The sequence below is a fragment of the Mytilus edulis genome, chromosome 14, assembly GCF_963676685.1.
Source record: "Mytilus edulis chromosome 14, xbMytEdul2.2, whole genome shotgun sequence".
Lineage (NCBI taxonomy): Eukaryota > Metazoa > Mollusca > Bivalvia > Mytilida > Mytilidae > Mytilus > Mytilus edulis.
Window position 1 is genome coordinate 45,020,987 of NC_092357.1, and position 23,388 is coordinate 45,044,374.

Sequence of the window (23,388 nt, forward strand, 5' to 3'; positions counted from 1 at the left end):
GTGTAATCGGTCTTTTGCGGTCACAACTGTATACTGCACTTTTAGGGCACTTTACACGAAGAGAGCATATTTTTTAAAGGTGTATACATGTACCACTGTAAGAGTTGTTGTCTTTTTTTATTTATTGTTTGAAACTTACACTTGGATGTATTGTGTTATTCAATTCTCTAAATTCTTTACTGCTGTTGTCCTCGACTCCTTTTTCGAAATTGTTACCACTCAAGAAGAATGCTAACTGCACATATACCTGAACTTCTGATCAGAAATATCGATACATCAATAAAATTAATTATAAACATGATAAATATACATTGAGAATGATATATTAGAAGAGATTGTACGAATAAAATCATGTATGGGGTACATGTAGTTTCCAAGAAATCTAAAAAAAAAAAAAAAAAAAAAAAAAAACAAGAAAAAAAAAAGGAGAATAAATAAATATATTTTTTTAATAACATTAGCATTTTGAGGATTTGTAAGCTATTATCACAATATATCATACATTGTAGTGTTAACAATGATTGGAATGAAATATGGATTTATGAAGCAAGCACATTTCAATAGGGCTCTGGTTCCACACGAAAAAAAAACTTTCAACATAATATGTGCTACATGTAATATAAAGACATTTTTCTGCCTAAACATTTTGTTAGTCGAATGTGGTGCTCTTTAATTCGTAGACTTACATATATGTAACTGTGGTTGAAATCCAGAATGTTTATTAAACTGCACGACTACTGTTACAACTTATAAGAAATCACGGCAAAAATCTTCCTGTCTAGACCTAATATGTGGGGCTAAAAACGAACTTTTAATACCGAATCTTCTCCTTTTTTATCTTTTGTTCCTTGATTAACACAGAATGTAAAACACAAACCACGTAGATACGGTTGTGTCTTGTCGAGTAAAAAGACAAACGCTGAAAACCTTAAAGAGAATTTTATCCAACTAAAGACACTGCAGTTCCCCTCATTTATTCATTTTTTTGGTATTTCTTATGTATTTGTCTTCCCCAAAAAAACTATATATATTATGGCTAAGAGATTATACTTTTGACATATGTAACGAGAAAAATTATCTCAAAATATGGCCCAAAACTAACTGATGTTCATTTTACATTGTACTACGGATAAAGCCAATTGGCATGTTAGCTGTAGATACAATTTTATTATCGAAATATTATTTTACATTTGTCCAATGTAACTTTGCTGACTTACAAGATCAAAAAAAGTTCACATTCATTTAGCTTATTATCTTTAAAGCAATACACAAATGGAAGAGAGCCATCTAATGCATTTAGTCATACGAGGCAAACAATTTTAGTTTGCGATTATACATTTTTTTTCTTATAATTTTCCAATAAACATACATTTAATTTCATTAGTTTCAAACCTTTATTTATTGCTACTGCTCCAGTAACGCTTTTTGTTACACTCGTTGCTCTATTTATAGTAGTTGGTAAAGTCGAAATAAATGCGGTAGGGTTTGCCGATGATTTGTTTGTAAATGCAGTAGTTGACATTGTTGTAATAGTGATCGTAGGTGCTATCGATGGTATAGTTGTAGATTCAGTGGTTGGTAGCGTTGTAGTATTTGTCGTAGGTGGTGTCGACGGTATGGTTGTAGATTCAGTAGTTGGAAGCGTTGTAGATTCAGTAGTTGGTAGCGTTGTAGTCAACGTCGTAGGTGGTGTTGATGGTATAGTTGTAGATTTAATAGTTGGTAGCGTTGTAGTCACCGTCGTAGGTGGTGTCGATGGTATGGTTGTAGATTCAGTAGTTGGTAGCGTTGTAGTCATTGTCGTAGGTGGTGTTGATGGTATAGTTGTAGATTTAATAGTTGGTAGCGTTGTAGTCACCGTCGTAGGTGGTGTCGATGGTATGGTTGTAGATTCAATAGTTGGTAGCGTTGTAGTCAACGTCGTAGGTGGTGTCGATGGTATAGTTGTAGATTCAGTGGTTTGTAGCGTTGTAGTCATCGTAGTGATTTGAATCGATGGTGTAGTTGTAAATTCAGTGGTTGGTAGTGTTGTAGTCATCGTCGTAGGTGGTGTCGATGGTATAGTTGTAGATTCAGTGGCTGGTAGTGTTGTAGTCATCGTTGTAGGTGGTGTCGATGGTATAGTTGTAAATTCGGTTGTTGGTACTGTTGTAGTCATCGTCGTCGGTGGTGTCGATGGTATACTTGTAGATTCAGTGGTTGGTAGTTTTGTAGTCATTGTCGTAGGTGGTGTTGATGGCATAGTTGTAGATTTAATAGTTGGTAGCGTTGTAGTCACCGTCGTAGGTGGTGTCGATGATGTAGTCGTAGATTCAGTAGTTGGTAGCGTTGTAGTCATCGTCGTAGGTGGTGTCGATAGTATAGTTGTAGATTCAGTGGTTGGTAGTGTTGTAACCATCGTAGTGAGTGGTGTCGATGGTATAGTTGTAGATTCAGTGGTTGGTAGTGTTGTAGTCATCGTCGTAGGTGGTGTCGATGGTATAGTTGTAGATTTAATAGTTGGTAGCGTTGTAGTCACCGTCGTAGGTGGTGTCGATGGTGTAGTTGTAAATTCAGTAGTTGGTAGCGTTGCAGTCATCGTCGTAGGTGGTGTCGATGGTATAGTTGTAGATTCAGTGATTTGTAGCGTTGTAGTCATCGTCGTCGGTAGTGTCGATGGTATAGTTGTAGATTCAGTGGTTGGTAGCGTTGTAGTCATCGTTGCAGGTGGTGTTGATGGTATAGTTGTAGATTCAGTGGTTGGTAGTGTTGTAGTCATCGTCGTAGGTGGTGTCGATGGTATAGTTGTAGTTTCAGTGGTTGGTAGCGTTGTAGATATCGTCGTAGGTGATGTGGATGGTATAGTTGTAGATTCAATGGTTGGTAGCGTTGTAGTCATCGTCGTAGGTGATGTGGATGGCATAGTTGTAGATTCAATGGTTGGTAGTGCTGTAGTCATTGTCGTAGGTGGTGTCGATGGTATAGTTGTAGATTCAGTGGTTGGTAGCGTTGTAATCATCGTCGTAGGTGATGTGAATGGTATAGTTGTAGATTCAATGGTTGGTAGTTTTGTAGTCATTGTCGTAGGTGGTGTCGATGGTATAGTTGTAGATTCAGTCGTTGGTAGCGTTGTAGTCATCGTTGCAGGTGGTGTCGATGGTATAGTTGTAGATTCAGTGGTTGGTAGTGTTGTAGTCATCGTCGTAGGTGGTGTCGATGGTATAGTTGTAGTTTCAGTGGTTGGTAGCGTTGTAGTCATCGTCGTAGGTGATGTGGATGGTATAGTTGTAGATTCAATGGTTGGTAGCGTTGTAGTCATCGTCGTAGGTGATGTGGATGGTATAGTTGTAGATTCAATGGTTGGTAGCGTTGTAGTCATCGTCGTAGGTGATGTGGATGGTATAGTTGTAGATTCAATGGTTGGTAGTGCTGTAGTCATTGTCGTAGGTGGTGTCGATGGTATAGTTGTAGATTCAGTGGTTGGTAGCGTTGTAATCATCGTCGTAGGTGATGTGAATGGTATAGTTGTAGATTCAATGGTTGGTAGTTTTGTAGTCATTGTCGTAGGTGGTGTCGATGGTATAGTTGTAGATTCAGTGGTTGGTAACGTTGTAGTCATCGTTGCAGGTGGTGTTGATGGTATAGTTGTAGATTCAGTGGTTGGTAGCGTTGTAGTCACCGTCGTAGGTGGTGTCGATGGTGTAGTTGTAAATTCAGTAGTTGGTAGCGTTGTAGTCATCGTCGTAGGTGGTGTCGATTGTATAGTTGTAGATTCAGTGGTTGGTAATGTTGTAGTCAACGTCGTAGGTGGTGTCGATGGTATAGTTGTAGATTTAATAGTTGGTAGCGTTGTAGTCACCGTCGTAGGTGGTGTCGATGGCGTAGTTGTAGATTCAGTAGTTGGTAGCGTTGTAGTCATCGTCGTAGGTGGTGTCGATGGTATATTTGTAGATTCAGTGGTTGGTAGCGTTGTGATCATCGTCGTCGGTGGTGTCGATGGTATAGTTGTAGATTCAGTGGTTGGTAGCGTTGTAACCATCGTAGTGAGTGGTGTCGATGGTATAGTGGTAGATTCAGTGGTTGGTAGTGTTGTAGTCATCGTCGTAGGTGGTGTCGATGGTATAGTTGTAGATTTAATAGTTGGTAGCGTTGTAGTCACCGTCGTAGGTGGTGTCGATGGTGTAGTTGTAAATTCAGTACTTGGTAGCGTTGCAGTCATCGTCGTAGGTGGTGTCGATGGTATAGTTGTAGATTCAGTGATTGGTAGCGTTGTAGTCATCGTCGTCGGTGGTGTCGATGGTATAGTTGTAGATTCAGTGGTTGGTAGCGTTGTAGTCATCGTTGCAGGTGGTGTTGATGGTATAGTTGTAGATTCAGTGGTTGGTAGTGTTGTAGTCATCGTCGTAGGTGGTGTCGATGGTATAATTGTAGGTTTAGTGGTTGGTAGCATTGTAGTCATCGTCGTAGGTGGTGTCGATGGTATAGTTGTAGTTTCAGTGGTTGGTAGCGTTGTAGTCATCGTCGTAGGTGATGTGGATGGTATAGTTGTAGATTCAATGGTTGGTAGCGTTGTAGTCATCGTCGTAGGTGATGTGGATGGTATAGTTGTAGATTCAATGGTTGGTAGTGTTGTAGTCATTGTCGTAGGTGGTGTCGATGGTATAGTTGTAGATTCAGTGGTTGGTAGCGTTGTAGTCATCGTCGTAGGTGATGTGAATGGTATAGTTGTAGATTCAATGGTTGGTAGTTTTGTAGTCATTGACGTAGGTGGTGTCGATGGTATAGTTGTAGATTTAATAGTTGGTAGCGTTGTAGTCACCGTCGTAGGTGGTGTCGATGGTGTAGTTGTAAATTCAGTAGTTGGTAGCGTTGTAGTCATCGTCGTAGGTGGTGTCGATTGTATAGTTGTAGATTCAGTGGTTGGTAATGTTGTAGTCAACGTCGTAGGTGGTGTCGATGGTATAGTTGTAGATTTAATAGTTGGTAGCGTTGTAGTCACCGTCGTAGGTGGTGTCGATGGCGTAGTTGTAGATTCAGTAGTTGGTAGCGTTGTAGTCATCGTCGTAGGTGGTGTCGATGGTATATTTGTAGATTCAGTGGTTGGTAGCGTTGTGATCATCGTCGTCGGTGGTGTCGATGGTATAGTTGTAGATTCAGTGGTTGGTAGCGTTGTAGTCATCGTTTCAGGTGATGTGAATGGCATAGTTGTAGATTCAATGGTTGGTAGTTTTGTAGTCATTGTCGTAGGTGGTGTCGATGGTATAGTTGTAGATTCAGTGGTTTGTAGCGTTGTAGTCACCGTCATAGGTGGTGTCGATGGTGTAGTTGTAAATTCAGTAGTTGGTAGCGTTGTAGTCATCGTCGTAGGTGGTGTCGATTGTATAGTTGTAGATTCAGTGGTTGGTAATGTTGTTGTCAACGTCGTAGGTGGTGTCGATGGTATAGTTGTAGATTTAATAGTTGGTAGCGTTGTAGTCACCGTCGTAGGTGGTGTCGATGGCGTAGTTGTAGATTCAGTAGTTGGTAGCGTTGTAGTCATCGTCGTAGGTGGTGTCGATGGTATATTTGTAGATTCAGTGGTTGGTAGCGTTGTGATCATCGTCGTCGGTGGTGTCGATGGTATAGTTGTAGATTCAGTGGTTGGTAGCGTTGTAGTCATCGTTTCAGGTGATGTCGATGGTATACTTGTAGATTCAGTGGTTGGTAGTTTTGTATTCATTGTCGTAGGTGGTGTCGATGGTATAGTTGTAGATTTAATAGTTGGTAGCGTTGTAGTCACCGTCGTAGGTGATGTCGATGGTGTAGTTGTAGATTCTGTATTTGGTAGCGTTGTTGTCATCGTCGTAGGTGGTGTCGATGGTATAGTTGTAGATTCAGTGGTTGGTAGCGTTGTAACCATCGTAGTGAGTGGTGTCGATGGTATAGTGGTAGATTCAGTGGTTGGTAGTGTTGTAGTCATCGTCGTAGGTGGTGTCGATGGTATAGTTGTAGATTTAATAGTTGGTAGCGTTGTAGTCACCGTCGTAGGTGGTGTCGATGGTGTAGTTGTAAATTCAGTACTTGGTAGCGTTGCAGTCATCGTCGTAGGTGGTGTCGATGGTATAGTTGTAGATTCAGTGATTGGTAGCGTTGTAGTCATCGTCGTCGGTGGTGTCGATGGTATAGTTGTAGATTCAGTGGTTGGTAGCGTTGTAGTCATCGTTGCAGGTGGTGTTGATGGTATAGTTGTAGATTCAGTGGTTGGTAGTGTTGTAGTCATCGTCGTAGGTGGTGTCGATGGTATAGTTGTAGGTTTAGTGGTTGGTAGCATTTTAGTCATCGTCGTAGGTGGTGTCGATGGTATAGTTGTAGTTTCAGTGGTTGGTAGCGTTGTAGTCATCGTCGTAGGTGATGTGGATGGTATAGTTATAGATTCAATGGTTGGTAGCGTTGTAGTCATCGTCGTAGGTGATGTGGATGGTATAGTTGTAGATTCAATGGTTGGTAGTGTTGTAGTCATTGTCGTAGGTGGTGTCGATGGTATAGTTGTAGATTTAATAGTTGGTAGCGTTGTAGTCACCGTCGTAGGTGGTGTCGATGGTGTAGTTGTAAATTCAGTAGTTGGTAGCGTTGTAGTCATCGTCGTAGGTGGTGTCGATTGTATAGTTGTAGATTCAGTGGTTGGTAATGTTGTAGTCAACGTCGTAGGTGGTGTCGATGGTATAGTTGTAGATTTAATAGTTGGTAGCGTTGTAGTCACCGTCGTAGGTGGTGTCGATGGCGTAGTTGTAGATTCAGTAGTTGGTAGCGTTGTAGTCATCGTCGTAGGTGGTGTCGATGGTATATTTGTAGATTCAGTGGTTGGTAGCGTTGTGATCATCGTCGTCGGTGGTGTCGATGGTATAGTTGTAGATTCAGTGGTTGGTAGCGTTGTAGTCATCGTTTCAGGTGATGTGAATGGCATAGTTGTAGATTCAATGGTTGGTAGTTTTGTAGTCATTGTCGTAGGTGGTGTCGATGGTATAGTTGTAGATTCAGTGGTTTGTAGCGTTGTAGTCACCGTCATAGGTGGTGTCGATGGTGTAGTTGTAAATTCAGTAGTTGGTAGCGTTGTAGTCATCGTCGTAGGTGGTGTCGATTGTATAGTTGTAGATTCAGTGGTTGGTAATGTTGTTGTCAACGTCGTAGGTGGTGTCGATGGTATAGTTGTAGATTTAATAGTTGGTAGCGTTGTAGTCACCGTCGTAGGTGGTGTCGATGGCGTAGTTGTAGATTCAGTAGTTGGTAGCGTTGTAGTCATCGTCGTAGGTGGTGTCGATGGTATATTTGTAGATTCAGTGGTTGGTAGCGTTGTGATCATCGTCGTCGGTGGTGTCGATGGTATAGTTGTAGATTCAGTGGTTGGTAGCGTTGTAGTCATCGTTTCAGGTGATGTCGATGGTATACTTGTAGATTCAGTGGTTGGTAGTTTTGTATTCATTGTCGTAGGTGGTGTCGATGGTATAGTTGTAGATTTAATAGTTGGTAGCGTTGTAGTCACCGTCGTAGGTGATGTCGATGGTGTAGTTGTAGATTCTGTATTTGGTAGCGTTGTTGTCATCGTCGTAGGTGGTGTCGATGGTATAGTTGTAGATTCAGTGGTTGGTAGCGTTGTAACCATCGTAGTGAGTGGTGTCGATGGTATAGTGGTAGATTCAGTGGTTGGTAGTGTTGTAGTCATCGTCGTAGGTGGTGTCGATGGTATAGTTGTAGATTTAATAGTTGGTAGCGTTGTAGTCACCGTCGTAGGTGGTGTCGATGGTGTAGTTGTAAATTCAGTACTTGGTAGCGTTGCAGTCATCGTCGTAGGTGGTGTCGATGGTATAGTTGTAGATTCAGTGATTGGTAGCGTTGTAGTCATCGTCGTCGGTGGTGTCGATGGTATAGTTGTAGATTCAGTGGTTGGTAGCGTTGTAGTCATCGTTGCAGGTGGTGTTGATGGTATAGTTGTAGATTCAGTGGTTGGTAGTGTTGTAGTCATCGTCGTAGGTGGTGTCGATGGTATAGTTGTAGGTTTAGTGGTTGGTAGCATTTTAGTCATCGTCGTAGGTGGTGTCGATGGTATAGTTGTAGTTTCAGTGGTTGGTAGCGTTGTAGTCATCGTCGTAGGTGATGTGGATGGTATAGTTATAGATTCAATGGTTGGTAGCGTTGTAGTCATCGTCGTAGGTGATGTGGATGGTATAGTTGTAGATTCAATGGTTGGTAGTGTTGTAGTCATTGTCGTAGGTGGTGTCGATGGTATAGTTGTAGATTCAGCGGTTGGTAGCGTTGTAGTCACCGTCGTAGGTGGTGTCGATGGTGTAGTTGTAAATTCAGTAGTTGGTAGCGTTGTAGTCATCGTCGTAGGTGGTGTCGATTTTATAGTTGTAGATTCAGTGGTTGGTAATGTTGTAGTCAACGTCGTAGGTGGTGTCGATGGTATAGTTGTAGATTTAATAGTTGGTAGCGTTGTAGTCACCGTCGTAGGTGGTGTCGATGGCGTAGTTGTAGATTCAGTAGTTGGTAGCGTTGTAGTCATCGTCGTAGGTGGTGTCGATGGTATATTTGTAGATTCAGTGGTTGGTAGCGTTGTGATCATCGTCGTCGGTGGTGTCGATGGTATAGTTGTAGATTCAGTGGTTGGTAGCGTTGTAATCATCGTCGTAGGTGATGTGAATGGTATAGTTGTAGATTCAATGGTTGGTAGTTTTGTAGTCATTGTCGTAGGTGGTGTCGATGGTATAGTTGTAGATTCAGTGGTTGGTAACGTTGTAGTCATCGTTGCAGGTGGTGTTGATGGTATAGTTGTAGGTTTAGTGGTTGGTAGCATTTTAGTCATCGTCGTAGGTGGTGTCGATGGTATAGTTGTAGTTTCAGTGGTTGGTAGCGTTGTAGTCATCGTCGTAGGTGATGTGGATGGTATAGTTATAGATTCAATGGTTGGTAGCGTTGTAGTCATCGTCGTAGGTGATGTGAATGGTATAGTTGTAGATTCAATGGTTGGTAGTTTTGTAGTCATTGTCGTAGGTGGTGTCGATGGTATAGTTGTAGATTTAATAGTTGGTAGCGTTGTAGTCACCGTCGTAGGTGGTGTCGATGGTGTAGTTGTAAATTCAGTAGTTGGTAGCGTTGTAGTCATCGTCGTAGGTGGTGTCGATTTTATAGTTGTAGATTCAGTGGTTGGTAATGTTGTAGTCAACGTCGTAGGTGGTGTCGATGGTATAGTTGTAGATTTAATAGTTGGTAGCGTTGTAGTCACCGTCGTAGGTGGTGTCGATGGCGTAGTTGTAGATTCAGTAGTTGGTAGCGTTGTAGTCATCGTCGTAGGTGGTGTCGATGGTATATTTGTAGATTCAGTGGTTGGTAGCGTTGTGATCATCGTCGTCGGTGGTGTCGATGGTATAGTTGTAGATTCAGTGGTTGGTAGCGTTGTAGTCATCGTTTCAGGCGATGTCGATGGTATACTTGTAGATTCAGTGGTTGGTAGTTTTGTATTCATTGTCGTAGGTGGTGTCGATGGTATAGTTGTACATTTATTAGTTGGTAGCGTTGTAGTCACCGTCGTAGGTGGTGTCGATGGTGTAGTTGTAGATTCTGTATTTGGTAGCGTTGTTGTCATCGTCGTAGGTGGTGTCGATGGTATAGTTGTAGATTCAGTGGTTGGTAGCGTTGTAACCATCGTAGTGAGTGGTGTCGATGGTATAGTGGTAGATTCAGTGGTTGGTAGTGTTGTAGTCATCGTCGTAGGTGGTGTCGATGGTATAGTTGCAGATTTAATAGTTGGTAGCGTTGTAGTCACCGTCGTAGGTGGTGTCGATGGTGTAGTTGTAAATTCAGTAGTTGGTAGCGTTGTAGTCATCGTCGTAGGTGGTGTCGATGGTATAGTTGTGGATTCAGTGGTTGGTAGCGTTGTAGTCATCGTCGGCGGTGGTGTCGATGGTATAGTCGTAGATTCAGTGGTTGGTAGCGTTGTAGTCATCGTTGCAGGTGGTGTCGATGGTATAGTTGTAGATTCAGTGGTTGGTAGCGTTGTAACCATCGTAGTGAGTGGTGTCGATGGTATAGGTGTAGATTCAGTGGTTGGGAGTGTTGAAGTCATCGTCGTAGGTGGTGTCGATGGTATAGTAGCAGTTTCAGTGGTTGGTAGCGTTGTAGTCATCGTCGTAGGTGGTGTCGATGGTATATTAGTAGTTTCAGTGGTTGGTAGCGTTGTAGTCATTGTCGTAGGTGGTGTCGATGGTATAGTTGTAGATTTAAAAATTGGTAGCGTTGTAGTCGCCGTCGTAGGTGGTGTCGATGGTATAGTTGTAGATTCAGTGGTTGGTAGCGTTGTAACCATCGTAGTGAGTGGTGTCGATGGTATAGTTGTAGATTCTGTGGTTGAGAGTGTTGAAGTCATCGTCGTAGGTGGTGTCAATGGTATAGTAGTAGTTTCAGTGGTTTGTAGCGTTGTAGTCATCGTCGTAGGTGGTGTCAATGGTATAGTTGTAGATTCAGTGGTTGGTAGCGTTGTATTCATCGTCGTAGGTGGTGTCGATGGTATAGTAGTAGTTTCAGTGGTTGGTAGCGTTGTAGTCATCGTCGTAGGTGATGTGGATGGAATAGTTGTAGATTCAGTGGTTGGTAGTGTTGTAGTCATCGTCGTAGTTGGTGTCGATGGTATAGTTGTAGGTTTAGTAGTTGGTAGCGTTGTAATCTTCGTCGTAGGTGGTGTAGATGGTATAGTTGTAGATTCAGTGGTTGGTAGCGTTGTAGTCATCGTCGTAGGTGGTGTCGATGGTATAGTAGTAGTTTCAGTGGTTGGTAGCGTTGTAGTCATCGTCGTAGGTGATGTGGATGGTAAAGTTGTAGATTCAGGTGTTGGTAGTGTTGTAGTCATCGTCGTATGTGGTGTAGATGGTATAGTTGTAGATTCAGTGGTTGGTAGTGTTGTAGTCATTGTCGTAGGTGGTGTCGATGGTATAGTTGTAGATTTAATAGTTGATAGAGTTGTAGTCACCGTCGTAGGTGGTGTCGATGGTGTAGTTGTAAATTCTATAGTTGGTAGCGTTGTAGTCATCGTCGTACGTGGTGTCGATGGTATAGTTGTAGATTCAGTGGTTGGTAGCGTTGTGATCATCGTCGTCAGTGGTGTCGATGGTATAGGTGGAGATTCAGTGGTTGGTAGCGTTGTAATCATCGTTGCAGGTGGTGTCGATGGTATAGTTGTAGATTCAGAAGTTGGTAGCGTTGTAATAATCGTAGTGAGTGGTGTCGATGGTATAGATGTAGATTCAGTGGTTGGTAGCGTTGTAGTCACCGTCGTAGGTGGTGTCGATGGTGTAGTTGTAGATTCAGTAGTTGGTAACGTTGTAGTCATCGTCGTAGGTGGTGTCGATGGTAAGGTTGTTGATTCAGTGGTTTGTAATGTTGTAGTCAACGTCGTAGGTGTTGTCGATGGTATAGTTGTAGATTTAATAGTTGGTAGCGTTGTAGTCAACGTCGTAGTTGGTGTCGATGGTGTAGTTGTAGATTCAGTAGTTGGTAGCGTTGTAGTCATTGTCGTAGGTGGTGTCGATGGTATAGTTGTAGATTCAGTGGTTGGTAATGTTGTAGTCAACGTCGTAGGTGGTGTCGATGGTATAGTTGTAGATTTAATAGTTGGTAGCGTTGTAGTCAACGTCGTAGGTGGTGTCGATGGTGTAGTTGTAAATTCAGTAGTTGGTAGCGTTGTAGTCATCGTCGTAGGTGGTGTCGATGGTATAGTTGTAGATTCAGTGGTTGGTAGCGTTGTGATCATCGTCGTCGGTGGTGTCGATGGTATAGTTGTAGATTCAGTGGTTGGTTGCGTTGTAGTCATCGTTGCAGGTGGTGTAGATGGTATAGTTGTAGATTCAGTGGTTGGTAGTTTTGTAGTCATTGTCGTAGGTGGTATCGATGGTATAGTAGTAGTTTCAGTGGTTGGTAGCGTTGTAGTCATCGTCGTCGGTAGTGTCGATGGTATAGTTGTAGATTCAGTGGTTGGTAGCTTTGTAGTCATCGTCGTAGGTGAAGTCGATGGTATAGTGGTAGATTCCGTGGTTGGTTGTGTTGTAGTCATCGTCGTAGGTGGTGTCGATGGTATAGTTGTAGATTCAGTGGTTGGTAGTTTTGTAGTCATTGTCGTAGGTGGTGTTGATGGTTTAGTTGTGGATTTAATAGTTGGTAGCGTTGTAGTCACCGTCGTAGGTGGTGTCGATGGTGTAGTTGTATATTCAGTGGTTGGTAGCGTTGTAACCATCGTAGTGAGTGGTGTCGTTGGTATAGTTGTAGATTCAGTGGTTGGTAGCGTTGTAGTCAACGTCGTAGGTGGTGTCGACGGTATAGTTGTATATTCAGTGGTTGGTAGTGTTGTAGTCATTGTTGTAGGTGGTGTCGATGGAATAGTTGTAAATTCAGTGGTTGGTAGTGTTGTAGTCATCGTCGTAGGTGGTGTCGATGGTATAGTTGTAGACTTAATAGTTGGTAGCGTTGTAGTCTCCGTCGTAGGTGGTGTTGATGGTGTAATTGTAAATTCAGTAGTTGGTAGCTTTGTAGTCATCGTCGTAGGTGGTGTCGATGGAATAGTTGTAAATTCAGTGGTTGGTAATGTTGTAGTCAACGTCGTAGTTGGTGTCGATGGTATAGTTGTAGATTTAATAGTTGGTAGCGTTGTAGTCACCGTCGTAGGTGGTGTTGATGGTGTAATTGTAAATTCAGTAGTTGGTAGCTTTGTAGTCATCGTCGTAGGTGGTGTCGATTGTATAGTTGTAGATTCAGTGGTTGGAAGCGTTGTGATAATCTTCGTCGGTGGTGTCGATGGAATAGTTGTAGATTCAGTGGTTGGTAGCGTTGTAGTCATCGTTGCAGGTGGTGTCGATGGTATAGTTGTAGATTCAGTGGTTGGTAGCGTTGTAATCATCGTAGTGAGTGGTGTCGATGGTATAGATGTAGATTCAGTGGTTGGTAGTGTTTTAGTCATCGTCGTAGGTGGTATCGATGGTATAGTTGTAGGTTTAGTAGTTGGTAGCGTTGTTGTCATCGTTGTAGGTGGTGTCGATGGTATAGTTGCAAATTCAGTGGTTGGTAGTTTTTTAGTCATCGTCGTAGGTGGTGTCGATGGTATAGTAGTAGTTTCAGTGGTTGGTAGCGTTGTAGTCATCGTCGTAGGTGGTGTCGATGGTGTAGCTGTAGATTCAGAGGTTGGTAGTGTTGTAGTCATCGTCGTAGGTGGTGTCGATGGTATAGTTGTAGATTCAGTGGTTTGTAGTGTTGTAGTCATCGTCGTAGGTGGTGTCGATGGTATAGTAGTAGTTTCAGTGGTTGGTAGCGTTGTAGTCATCATCGTCGGTGGTGTCGATGGTATAGTTGTATATTCAGTGGTTGGTAGCGTTGTAGTCATCTTCGTAGGTGGTGTCGATGGGATAGTAGTAGTTTCAGTGGTTGGTTGCGTTGTAGTCATCGTCGTCGGTGGTGTCGATGGTATAGTTGTAGATTCAGTGGTTGGTAGCGTTGTAGTCATCGTCGTAGGTGAAGTCGATGGTATAGTGGTAGATCCAGTGGTTGGTTGTGTTGTAGTCATCGTCGTAGGTGGTGTCGATGGTATAGTGGTAGATTCAGTGGTTGGTAACGTTGTAGTCATCGTTGCAGGTGATGTCGATGGTATAGTTGTAGATTCAGTGGTTGGTAGCGTTGTAATCATCGTATTGAGTGGTGTCGATGGTATAAATGTAGCTTCAGTGGTTGGTAGTGTTTTAGTCATCGTCGTAGGTGGTGTCGATGGTATCGTTGTAGGTTTAGTAGTTGGTAGCGTTGTAGTCATTGTCGTAGGTGGTGTCGATGGTATAGTTGTATATTCAGTGGTTGGTAGCGTTGTAGTCATCGTCGTAGGTGGTGTCGATGGTATAGTTGTAAATTCAGTGGTTGGTAGCGCCTTAACCCTCGTAGTGAGTAGTGTCGATGGTATAGTTGTAGATTCAGTAGTTGGTAGCGTTGTAGTCATCGTCGTCGGAGGTGTCGATGGTATAGTTGTAGATTCAGTGGTTGGTAGCTTTGTAGTCATCGTCGTAGGTGAAGTCGATGATATAGAGGTAGATTCAGTGGTTGGTTGTGTTGTAGTCAACTTCGTAGGTGGTGTCGATGGTATAGTTGTAGATTCAGTGGTTGGTAGTTTTGTAGTCATTGTCGTTGGTGGTGTTGATGGTTTAGTTGTAGATTTAATAGTTGATAGCGTTGTAGTCACCGTCGTAGGTGGTGTCGATGGTGTAGTTGTAGATTCAGTGGTTGGCAGCGTTGTAACCATCGTAGTGAGTGGTGTCGTTGGTATAGTGGTAGATTCAGTGGTTGGTAGTGTTGTAGTCATTATTGTAGGTGGTGTCGATGGTATAGTTGTAAATTCAGTGGTTGGTAGTGTTGTAGTCATCGTCGTAGGTGGTGTCGATGGTATATTGGTATATTCAGTGGTTGGTTGTGTTGTAATCATCGTCGTAGGTGAAGTCGATGGTATAGTGGTAGATTCAGTGGTTGGTAGTGTTGTAGTCATCGTCGTAGGTGGTGTCGATGGTATAGTGGTATATTCAGTGGTTGGTTGTGTTGTAATCATCGTCGTAGGTGAAGTCGATGGTATAGTAGTAGTTTCAGTGGTTGGTAGCGTTGTAGTCATCGTCGTAGGTGGTGTCGATGGTGAAGTTGTAGAATCAGAGGTTGGTAGTGTTGTAGTCATCGTCGTAGGTGGTGTCGATGGTATAGTTGTCGATTCAGTGGTTTGTAGTGTTGTAGTCATCGTCGTAGGTGGTGTCGATGGTATAGTAGTAGTTTCAGTGGTTGGTAGCGTTGTAGTCATCGTCGTCGGTGGTGACGATGGTATAGATGTAGATTCAGTGGTTGGTAGCGTTGTAGTCATCGTCGTAGGTGATGTCGATGGTATAGTGGTATATTCAGTGGTTGGTTGTGTTGTAGTCATCATCGTAGGTGGTGTCGATGGTATAGTTGTATATTCAGTGGTTGGTAGCGTTGTAGTCATCTTCGTAGGTGGTGTCGATGGGATAGTAGTAGTTTCAGTGGTTGGTAGCGTTGTAGTCATCGTCGTCGGTGGTGTCGATGGTATAGTTGTAGATTCAGTGGTTGGTAGCGTTGTAGTCATCGTCGTAGGTGAAGTCGATGGTATAGTGGTAGATTCAGTGGTTGGTTGTGTTGTAGTCATCGTCGTAGGTGGTGTCGATGGTATAGTTGTAGATTCAGTGGTTGGTAACGTTGTAGTCATCGTTGCAGGTGCTGTCGATGGTATAGTTGTAGATTCAGTGGTTGGTAGCGTTGTAATCATCGTAGTGAGTGGTGTCGATGGTATAAATGTAGCTTCAGTGGTTGGTAGTGTTTTAGTTATCGTCGTAGGTGGTGTCGATGGTATAGTTGTAGGTTTAGTAGTTGGTAGCGTTGTAGTCATCGTCGTAGGTGGTGTCGATGGTATAGTTGTATATTCAGTGGTTGGTAGCGTTGTAGTCATCGTCGTAGGTAGTGTCGATGGTATAGTTGTAAATTCAGTGGTTGGTAGCGCCTTAACCCTCGTAGTGAGTAGTGTCGATGGTATAGTTGTAGATTCAGTACTTGGTAGCGTTGTAGTCATCGTCGTCGGAGGTGTCGATGGTATAGTTGTAGATTCAGTGGTTGGTAGCTTTGTAGTCATCGTCGTAGGTGAAGTCGATGGTATAGTGGTAGATTCAGTGGTTGGTTGTGTTGTAGTCAACGTCGTAGGTGGTGTCGATGGTATAGTTGTAGATTCAGTGGTTGGTAGTTTTGTAGTCATTGTCGTAGGTGGTGTTGATGGTTTAGTTGTAGATTTAATAGTTGATAGCGTTGTAGTCACCGTCGTAGGTGGTGTCGATGGTGTAGTTGTAGATTCAGTGGTTGGCAGCGTTGTAACCATCGTAGTGAGTGGTGTCGTTGGTATAGTGGTAGATTCAGTGGTTGGTAGTGTTGTAGTCATTGTTGTAGGTGGTGTCGATGGTATAGTTGTAAATTCAGTGGTTGGTAGTGTTGTAGTCATCGTCGTAGGTGGTGTCGATGGTATAGTTGTAGATTCAGTGGTTGGTAGTGTTGTAGTCATTGTTGTAGGTGGTGTCGATGGTATAGTTGTAAATTCAGTGGTTGGTAGTGTTGTAGTCACCGTCGTAGGTGGTGTCGATGGTGTAGTTGTAAATTCAGTAGTTGGTAGCGTTGTAGTCATCGTCGTAGGTGGTGTCGATGGTATAATTGTAGATTCAGTGGTTGGTAGCGTTGTGATAATCGTCGTCGGTGGTGTCGATGGTATAGTTGTAGATTCAGTGGTTGGTAGCGTTGTAGTCATCGTTGCAGGTGGTGTCGATGGTATAGTTGTAGATGCAGTGGTTGGTAGCATTGTAATCATCTTAGTGAGTGGTGTCGATGGTATAGATGTAAGTTCAGTGGTTGGTAGTGTTTTAGTCATCGTCGTAGGTGGTGTCGATGGTATAGTTGTAGGTTTAGTAGTTGGTAGCGTTGTAGTCATCGTCGTAGGTGGTGTCGATGGTATAGTTGTAGATTCAGTGGTTAGTAGCGTTGTAGTCATCGTCGTAGGTGGTGTCGATGGTATAGTTGTAAATTCGGTGGTTGGTAGTGTTGTAGTCATCGTAGTAGGTGGTGTCGATGGTATAGTAGTAGTTTCAGTGGTTGGTAGCGTTGTAGTCATCGTCGTCGGTGGTGTCGATGGTATAGTTGTAGATTCAGTGGTTGGTAGTTTTGTAGTCATTGTCCTAGGTGGTGTTAATGGTTTAGTTGTAGATTTAATAGTTGGTAGCGTTGTAGTCACCGTCGTAGGTGGTGTCGATGGTGTTGTTGTAGATTCAGTGGTTGGTAGCGTTGTAACCATCGTAGTGAGTGGTGTCGTTGGTATAGTTGTAGATTCAGTGGTTGGTAGCGTTGTAGTCAACGTCGTAGGTGGTGTCGACGGTATAGTTGTATATTCAGTGGTTGGTAGTGTTGAAGTCATTGTTGTAGGTGGTGTCGATGGTATAGTTGTAAATTCAGTGGTTGGTAGTGTTGTAGTCATCGTCATAGGTGGTGTCGATGGTATAGTTGTAGATTCAGTGGTTGGTAATGTTGTAGTCAACGTCGTAGGTGGTGTCGATGGTATAGTTGTAGATTTAATAGTTGGTAGCGTTGTAGTCAACGTCGTAGGTGGTGTCGATGGTATAGTTGTAGATTCAGTGGTTGGTAGCGTTGTGATAATCGTCGTCGGTGGTGTCGATGGTGTAGTTGTAGATTCAGTGGTTGGTAGCGTTGTAGTCATCGTTGCAGGTGGTGTCGATGGTATAGTTGTAGATGCAGTGGTTGGTAGCATTGTAATCATCTTAGTGAGTGGTGTCGATGGTATAGATGTATATTCAGTGGTTGGTAGTGTTTTAGTCATTGTCGTAGGTGGTGTTGATGGTATAGTTGTAGGTTTAGTAGTTGGTAGCGTTGTAGTCATCGTCGTAGGTGTTGTCGATGGTATAGTTGTAAATTCAGTGGTTGGTAGCGTTGTAGTCATCGTGGTAGATGGTGTCAATGGTATAGTTGTAGATTCAGTAGTTGGTAGCGTTGTAGTCAACGTCGAAGGTGGTGTCGATGGTATAGTTGTAGATTCAGTGGTTGGTAGCGTTGTAGTTATTGTCGTAGGTGATGTCGATGGTATAGTGGTAGATTCAGTGGTTGGTAGTGTTGTAATCATCGTCGTAGGTGGTGTCGATGGTATAGTTATAAATTCAGTGGTTGGTAGTGTTGTAGTCATCGTCGTAGTTGGTGTCGATGGTATAGTTGTAGATTCAGTGGTTGGTAGTGTTGTAGTCATCGTCGTAGATGGTGTCAATGGTATAGTTGTAGATTTAGTAGTTGGTAGCGTTGTTGTCATCGTCGTAGGTGGTGTCGATTGTATAGTTGTAGATTCAGTGGTTGGTAGTTTTGTAGTCATAGTCGTAGGTGGTGTTGATGGTATAGTTGTAGATTTAAAAGTTGGTAGCGTTGTAGTCACCGTCGTAGGTGGTGTCGATTGTATAGTTGTAGATTCAGTGGTTGGTAGTTTTGTAGTCATAGTCGTAGGTGGTGTTGATGGTATAGTTGTAGATTTAATAGTTGGTAGCGTTGTAGTCACCGTCGTAGGTGGTGTCGATGGTGTAGTTGTAGATTCAGTAGTTGATAGCGTTGTAGTCATCGTCGTAGGTGGTGTCGATGGTATAGTTGTAAATTCAGTTGTTGGTAGTGTTGCAGTCATCGTCGTAAGTGGTGTCGATGGTATACTTGTAGATTCAGTGCTTGGTAGTTTTGTAGTCATTGTCGTAAGTGGTGTCGATGGTATAGTTGTAGATTTAATAGTTGGTAGCGTTGTAGTCACCGTCGTATGTGGTGTCGATGGTGTAGTTGTAGATTCAGTAGTTGGTAGCGTTGTAGTCGTCGTCGAAGGTGGTGTCGATGGTATAGTTGTAAATTTAGTGGTTGGTAGTTTTGTAGTCATCGTCGTAGTTGGTGTCGATGGTATAGTTGTAGATTCAGTGGTTGGTAGCGCTTTAAGCCTCGTAATTAGTAGTGTCGATGGTATAGTTGTAGATTCAGTGGTTGGTAGCGCTTTAACCCTCGTAATTAGTAGTGTCGATGGTATAGTTGTAGATTCAGTGGTTGGTAGTGTTGTAGTCATCGTCGTAGGTGGTGTCGATGGTATAGTTGTAGATTCAGTGGTTGGTAGCGCTGTAACCCTCGTAGTGAGTAGTGTCGATGGTATAGTTGTAGATTCAGTAGTTGGTAGTGTTTTAGTCATCGTCGTAGGTGGTGTCGATGGTATAGTTGTAGATTCAGTGGTTGGTAGCGTTGTAGTCATCTTCGTAGGTGGTGTCGATGGTATAGTTGTAGATTTAGTGGTTGGTAGTTTTGTAGTCATTGTCGTAGTTGGTGTCGATGGTATGGTTGTAGATTCAGTGGTTGGTATTGCTGTAACCCTCGTAGTGAGTAGTGTCGATGGTATAGTTGTAAATTCAGTGGTTGGTAGTGTTGTAGTCATCGTCGTAGGTGGTGTCGATGGTATAGTTGTAGATTTAGTAGTTGGTAGCGTTGTAGTCACCGTCGTAGGTGGTGTCGATGGTATAGTTGTAGATTCAGTGGTTGGTAGCGTTGTAGTCATCGTTGTAGACGGTCTCGATGGTATAGTTGTAAATTCAGTGGTTGGTAGTGTTGTTGTCATCGTCGTAGGTGGTGTCGATGGTATTGCTGTAGATTCAATGGTTGGTAGCGTTGTAGTCATCGTGGTAGGTGATGTCGAGGGTATAGTTGTAGACTCAGTGGTCGGTAGTGTTGTAGTCATCGTCGTAGGTGGTGTCGATGGTATAGTTGTAAATTCAGTGGTTGGTAGTGTTGCAGTCATCGTCGTAGGTGGTGTCGATGGTATAGTTGTAGATTCAGTGGTTGGTAGTTTTTTAGTCATTGTCGTAAGTGGTGTCGATGGTATAGTTGTAGATTTAATAGTTGGTAGCGTTGTAGTCACCGTCGTAGGTGGTGTTGATGGTGTATATGCAGATTCAGTAGTTGGTAGCGTTGTAGTCATCGTCGTAGGTGGTGCCGATGGTATAGTTGTAAATTCAGTGGTTGGTAGTGTTGTAATCATCGTCGTAGGTGGTGTCGATGGTATAGTTGTAGATTCAGTGGTTGGTAGCTTTGTAGTCATTGTCATAAGCGGTGTCGATGGTATAGTTGTAGATTTAAAAGTTGGTAGCGTTGTAGTCACCGTCGTAGGTGGTGTCGATGGTGTAGTTGTAGATTCAGTAGTTGGTAGCATTGTAGTCATCGTCGTAGGTGGTGCCGATGGTATAGTTGTAGATTCAGTTGTTGGTAGTGTTGTAGTCATCGTCGTAGGTGGTGTCGATGGTATAGTTGTAGATTGAGTGGTCGGTAGTGTTGTAGTCATCGTCGTAGGTGGTGTCGATAATATAGTTGTGAATTCAGTGGTTGGTAGTGTTGTAGTCATCGTCGTAGGTGGTGTCGATGGTATAGTTGTAGATTCAGTGGTTGGTAGCTTTGTAGTCATTGTCATAAATGGTGTCGATGGTATAGTTGTAGATTTAACAGTTGGTAGCGTTGTAGTCACCGTCGTAGGTGGTGTCGATGGTATAGTTGTAGATTGAGTGGTCGGTAGTGTTGTAGTCATCGTCGTAGGTGGTGTCGATGGTATAGTTGTGAATTCAGTGGTTGGTAGTGTTGTAGTCATCGTCGTAGGTGGTGTCGATGGTATAGTTGTAGATTCAGTGGTTGGTAGTTTTGTAGTCATCGTCGTTGGTTTTGCTGTAGGCTCAGTAGTTGGTACTGTATTTGTAATTGTCGTAGATGGTGTCGTTGGTTTTGCTGTAGGTGCAGTAGTTGGTACTCTATTACTTATTGTCGTAGATGGTGTCGTTTGTTTTGCTGAAGGTCCAGTAGTTGGTACTGTATTACTGATTGTTGTAGATGGTGTTGTTGGTTTTCCTGTAGGTCCAGTAGTTGGTACTGTATTAGTAATTGACGTAGATGGTATCGTTGGTTTAGCTGTAGGTACAGTAGATTGTACTGTATTAGTAATTGTCCTAGATGGTGTCGTTGGTTTTGCTGTAGGTGCAGTAGTTGGTACTGTATTTTCAATTGTCTGTGTTGGTTTGGCTGTAAGTCCAGAATTTGGTATTGTATTAGAAATTGTCGTAGATAGTATTATTGGTTTTACTGTAGGTTCAGTAGTTGGTACTGTATTAGTAATTGTCGTAGATGGTATTGTTGGGTTTGCTGTATGTGCATTAGTTGGTACTGTATTACTTATTGTCGTAGATGGTGTCTTTGGTTTTGCTGAAGGAGCAGTAGTTAGTACTGTATTAGTGATAGTTGTTGATGTTGTCTTTTGTTTGGCTGTAGGTGCAGTAGTTGGTAATGTATTAGTAATTGTCGTAGATGGCGTATCTGTTTTTGCTGAAGGTGCTGCTGTTGGTTCTGCATTAGTAATTGTTGTAGATTGTGTTGTTTGTTTGGCTGCAGGTCCAATAGTTGGTACTGCATTACTGATTGTTGTAGAGTGTGTCGTTTGTTTTACTGTAGGTCCAGTAGTTGGTACTGTATAAGAAATTGTCGTGGATGGTATCGTTGGTTTTTCTGTAGGTTCAGTAGTTGGTACTGTTTTTGTTATTGTCTTAGACGGTGTCTCTGTTTTTGATGAAGGTGCTGTTGTTGATACTGTATTAGTCATTGTTGTAGATTGTGTCGTTGATTTTGCTGTAGGTGCAGTAGACGATACAGTTGTAGTTATTGTTTTAGGCTTTGTAGTTGGTGAAGTTGTATAAATAGTTTGATTTTGAGTAGTTTTTGGAACAGTTTGTTTAATACTTGTAGGTGAGTTATTGACTTCAGATGTAGCAGGTTTATTGATAAGTGAAATAGTTGAATCAGTTGTGCTGTTTATTGGCTTACTCGTGTGTAAATGATTCGTAGTGCTAGTTATAATTGAAAGCGCTGTAGTTGATACAGTTGTATAGGTGGAAGAAGGCGTAGTAGTTGTATCAATATTCTTTGTGTTTGTTTTAATATCCATTGGATCATTCACGTTACGGTCGCTCATAATAATCGCTTTGTTTTGCTTAGATGGAGGTCGTGCTTCCCTAGTTAAAGGTCCGGTGTTTTTCAGTGTTCTATGTTTGGTCATATAGTTAGTTTCATTTTGAAGATTAGATTCCGTGAAATTAGTCATATTTATATTGTTTATGTTGTCTGCTTTAGGGTTTGATATAAATACCGTCGAACTATGTCTTGCACTTTCCTTTACATTGTCATTTGTGTTAACTGAAAATAGACACATATACTTACACATACATTGATATCGAAATATGATGTTGAAGTCTATACATTGTGTTATTTCAATCTTTATATGGATTATAATTTAATGTTTCAATATATGGTTTTGAGTATTGCAAGTTTGTGCATTCTCATCATAGTTTCCCTTAAGCCCCAGTCCCACTAGACCACGATCGTACTACGCTCACCGCGATCTAAAATAAATTCAGATCGTGGTGAGGTCGCGGTATGAGCGGCATGAAAATGTAAGTCCTCGTTGCTTTCACGATGCTACTACGTCCTCATTAAGCTTCCGCAACGATCCCGCTACGATTATACCACGTCCTCATCGCTCTAATTCTGCGACCTCACTACGCTTATCAAGATCTTTCTACGCTGATCACGTTCTCACTACGACCAGACCAAGAGTTATCCGATTGCAACCACGCTTTTACTGCGATTATAGTACGTTCTTACCACGAGTATACTACGTTCATATCGCGATCTTACTACGTTATCAGTAATAACGTCAACATCGTGTTCCATATCAATACAATTCAATTCCTTCTATTTCTGATTAATACATAGATTTCTCGGAAACAACACAGTAAGGCCACCAAAATCTTCTAGAACACGTGGGGGTGGTGGTAGGGGTTGATTTAGAGGCAGAGGGAACCCTGATAGTAACGAATCATGATCAAGGAGAGATTTCGGACCGACCAATTCAACCTAAATTACAACCTTTTGCTGGTCCATCAAGCTCAAATGATGACATTTTAGTGAATGATAGCAGATATGACATAGATGTGTCAATAGATATAGGAAGATGTGATTTGAGTGTCAATGAGACAACTCTCCATCCAAGTAACAATTTATAAAAGTAAACCATTATAGGCCAAGGTACGGCCTTCAACACAGAGCCTTGGCTCTCACCGCAGAGCAAGCTATAAAGGGCCCAAAAATTACTAGTGTAAAACCATTCAAACGGGAAAACCAACGGTATAACACTACAAACCAGTAAAAGTCTGAAATGGCCTATATATGTACTAGACTGTACTAATTTTTACTCGACCAGTCTAAATTGGTCTGAAATTTACTTGATGATACTCGACTGTAGTCTGAACCATACTTAACAGTCTGAATTTGTACTTGACCAGTTCTTAACCATTTCATACGAGTCGGAACCATGCTCGACCTAGTCTGAACCTTACTCGACCTAGTCTGAACCGTACTCGACCTAGTCTGAACCATACTCGACCTAGTCTGAAATATACTCGACCAAGTCTTAACCAACCTAGACTTATTCTTAGTATCTATCAACTGAATTTTATCAATTAAGGAAATATTTTTAATAAAAATGAAATTTGAACAACAACTTGATATTAAAAATGTATTCAATATAGTATTGAAATTAAAATTTCACAATAATCAATCATAATATAACTTCAACACATAATTAATCAACACTTACATAATAATGTACATCAACTTTAAAATACAAATAAAACAAGCAGATCAAATAATCTAAAAAATGAATTGTGACTATTATTTTCAATATTATTCAAAATATTAGGAATATTTCTGAAGTAT

At 42.1% G+C, this 23,388-nt stretch overlaps 3 protein-coding genes across 3 annotated transcripts; 1 reads left to right on the top strand and 2 right to left on the bottom strand.

Annotated features, from left to right (window-relative positions):
• Positions 1-1,330: 1,330 nt before the first annotated feature.
• On the bottom strand, positions 1,331-3,118 carry LOC139504234 (mucin-2-like). Its single transcript, XM_071294301.1, has one exon. The coding sequence runs from the start codon at positions 3,116-3,118 to the stop codon at positions 1,331-1,333; it is 1,788 nt and encodes a 595-aa protein (XP_071150402.1).
• Positions 3,119-3,335: 217 nt separating this feature from the next.
• LOC139504235 (uncharacterized) lies at positions 3,336-5,175 on the top strand. Its single transcript, XM_071294302.1, has 3 exons — positions 3,336-4,458; positions 4,555-5,078; positions 5,167-5,175. The coding sequence occupies exons 1-3, from the start codon at positions 3,336-3,338 to the stop codon at positions 5,173-5,175; spliced, it is 1,656 nt and encodes a 551-aa protein (XP_071150403.1).
• A 1-nt stretch (position 5,176) lies between these two features.
• On the bottom strand, positions 5,177-22,986 carry LOC139504236 (uncharacterized; the record flags this gene model as incomplete). Its single annotated transcript, XM_071294303.1, has 4 exons — positions 22,896-22,986; positions 19,079-21,807; positions 9,948-18,838; positions 5,177-9,443 (listed from the first exon to the last, which is right to left on the bottom strand). Coding segments are annotated over exons 1-4 (15,978 nt in total), but the record flags the coding sequence as incomplete, so codon positions are not given.
• Between the last annotated feature and the right edge of the window lie 402 nt (positions 22,987-23,388).

Bases quoted from the DNA above. Each gene is read 5' to 3' on its own strand.
- LOC139504234 (XM_071294301.1), bottom strand. From the start codon at position 3,118: ATGACTACAACGCTACCAACGACTGAATCTACAACTATACCATCGACA.
- LOC139504235 (XM_071294302.1), top strand. From the start codon at position 3,336: ATGGTTGGTAGCGTTGTAGTCATCGTCGTAGGTGATGTGGATGGTATA. The intron at 4,459-4,554 runs GTATAGTTGTAG...GTAGCGTTGTAG, and splicing joins CGTCGTAGGTGGTGTCGATG to TCATCGTCGTAGGTGATGTG.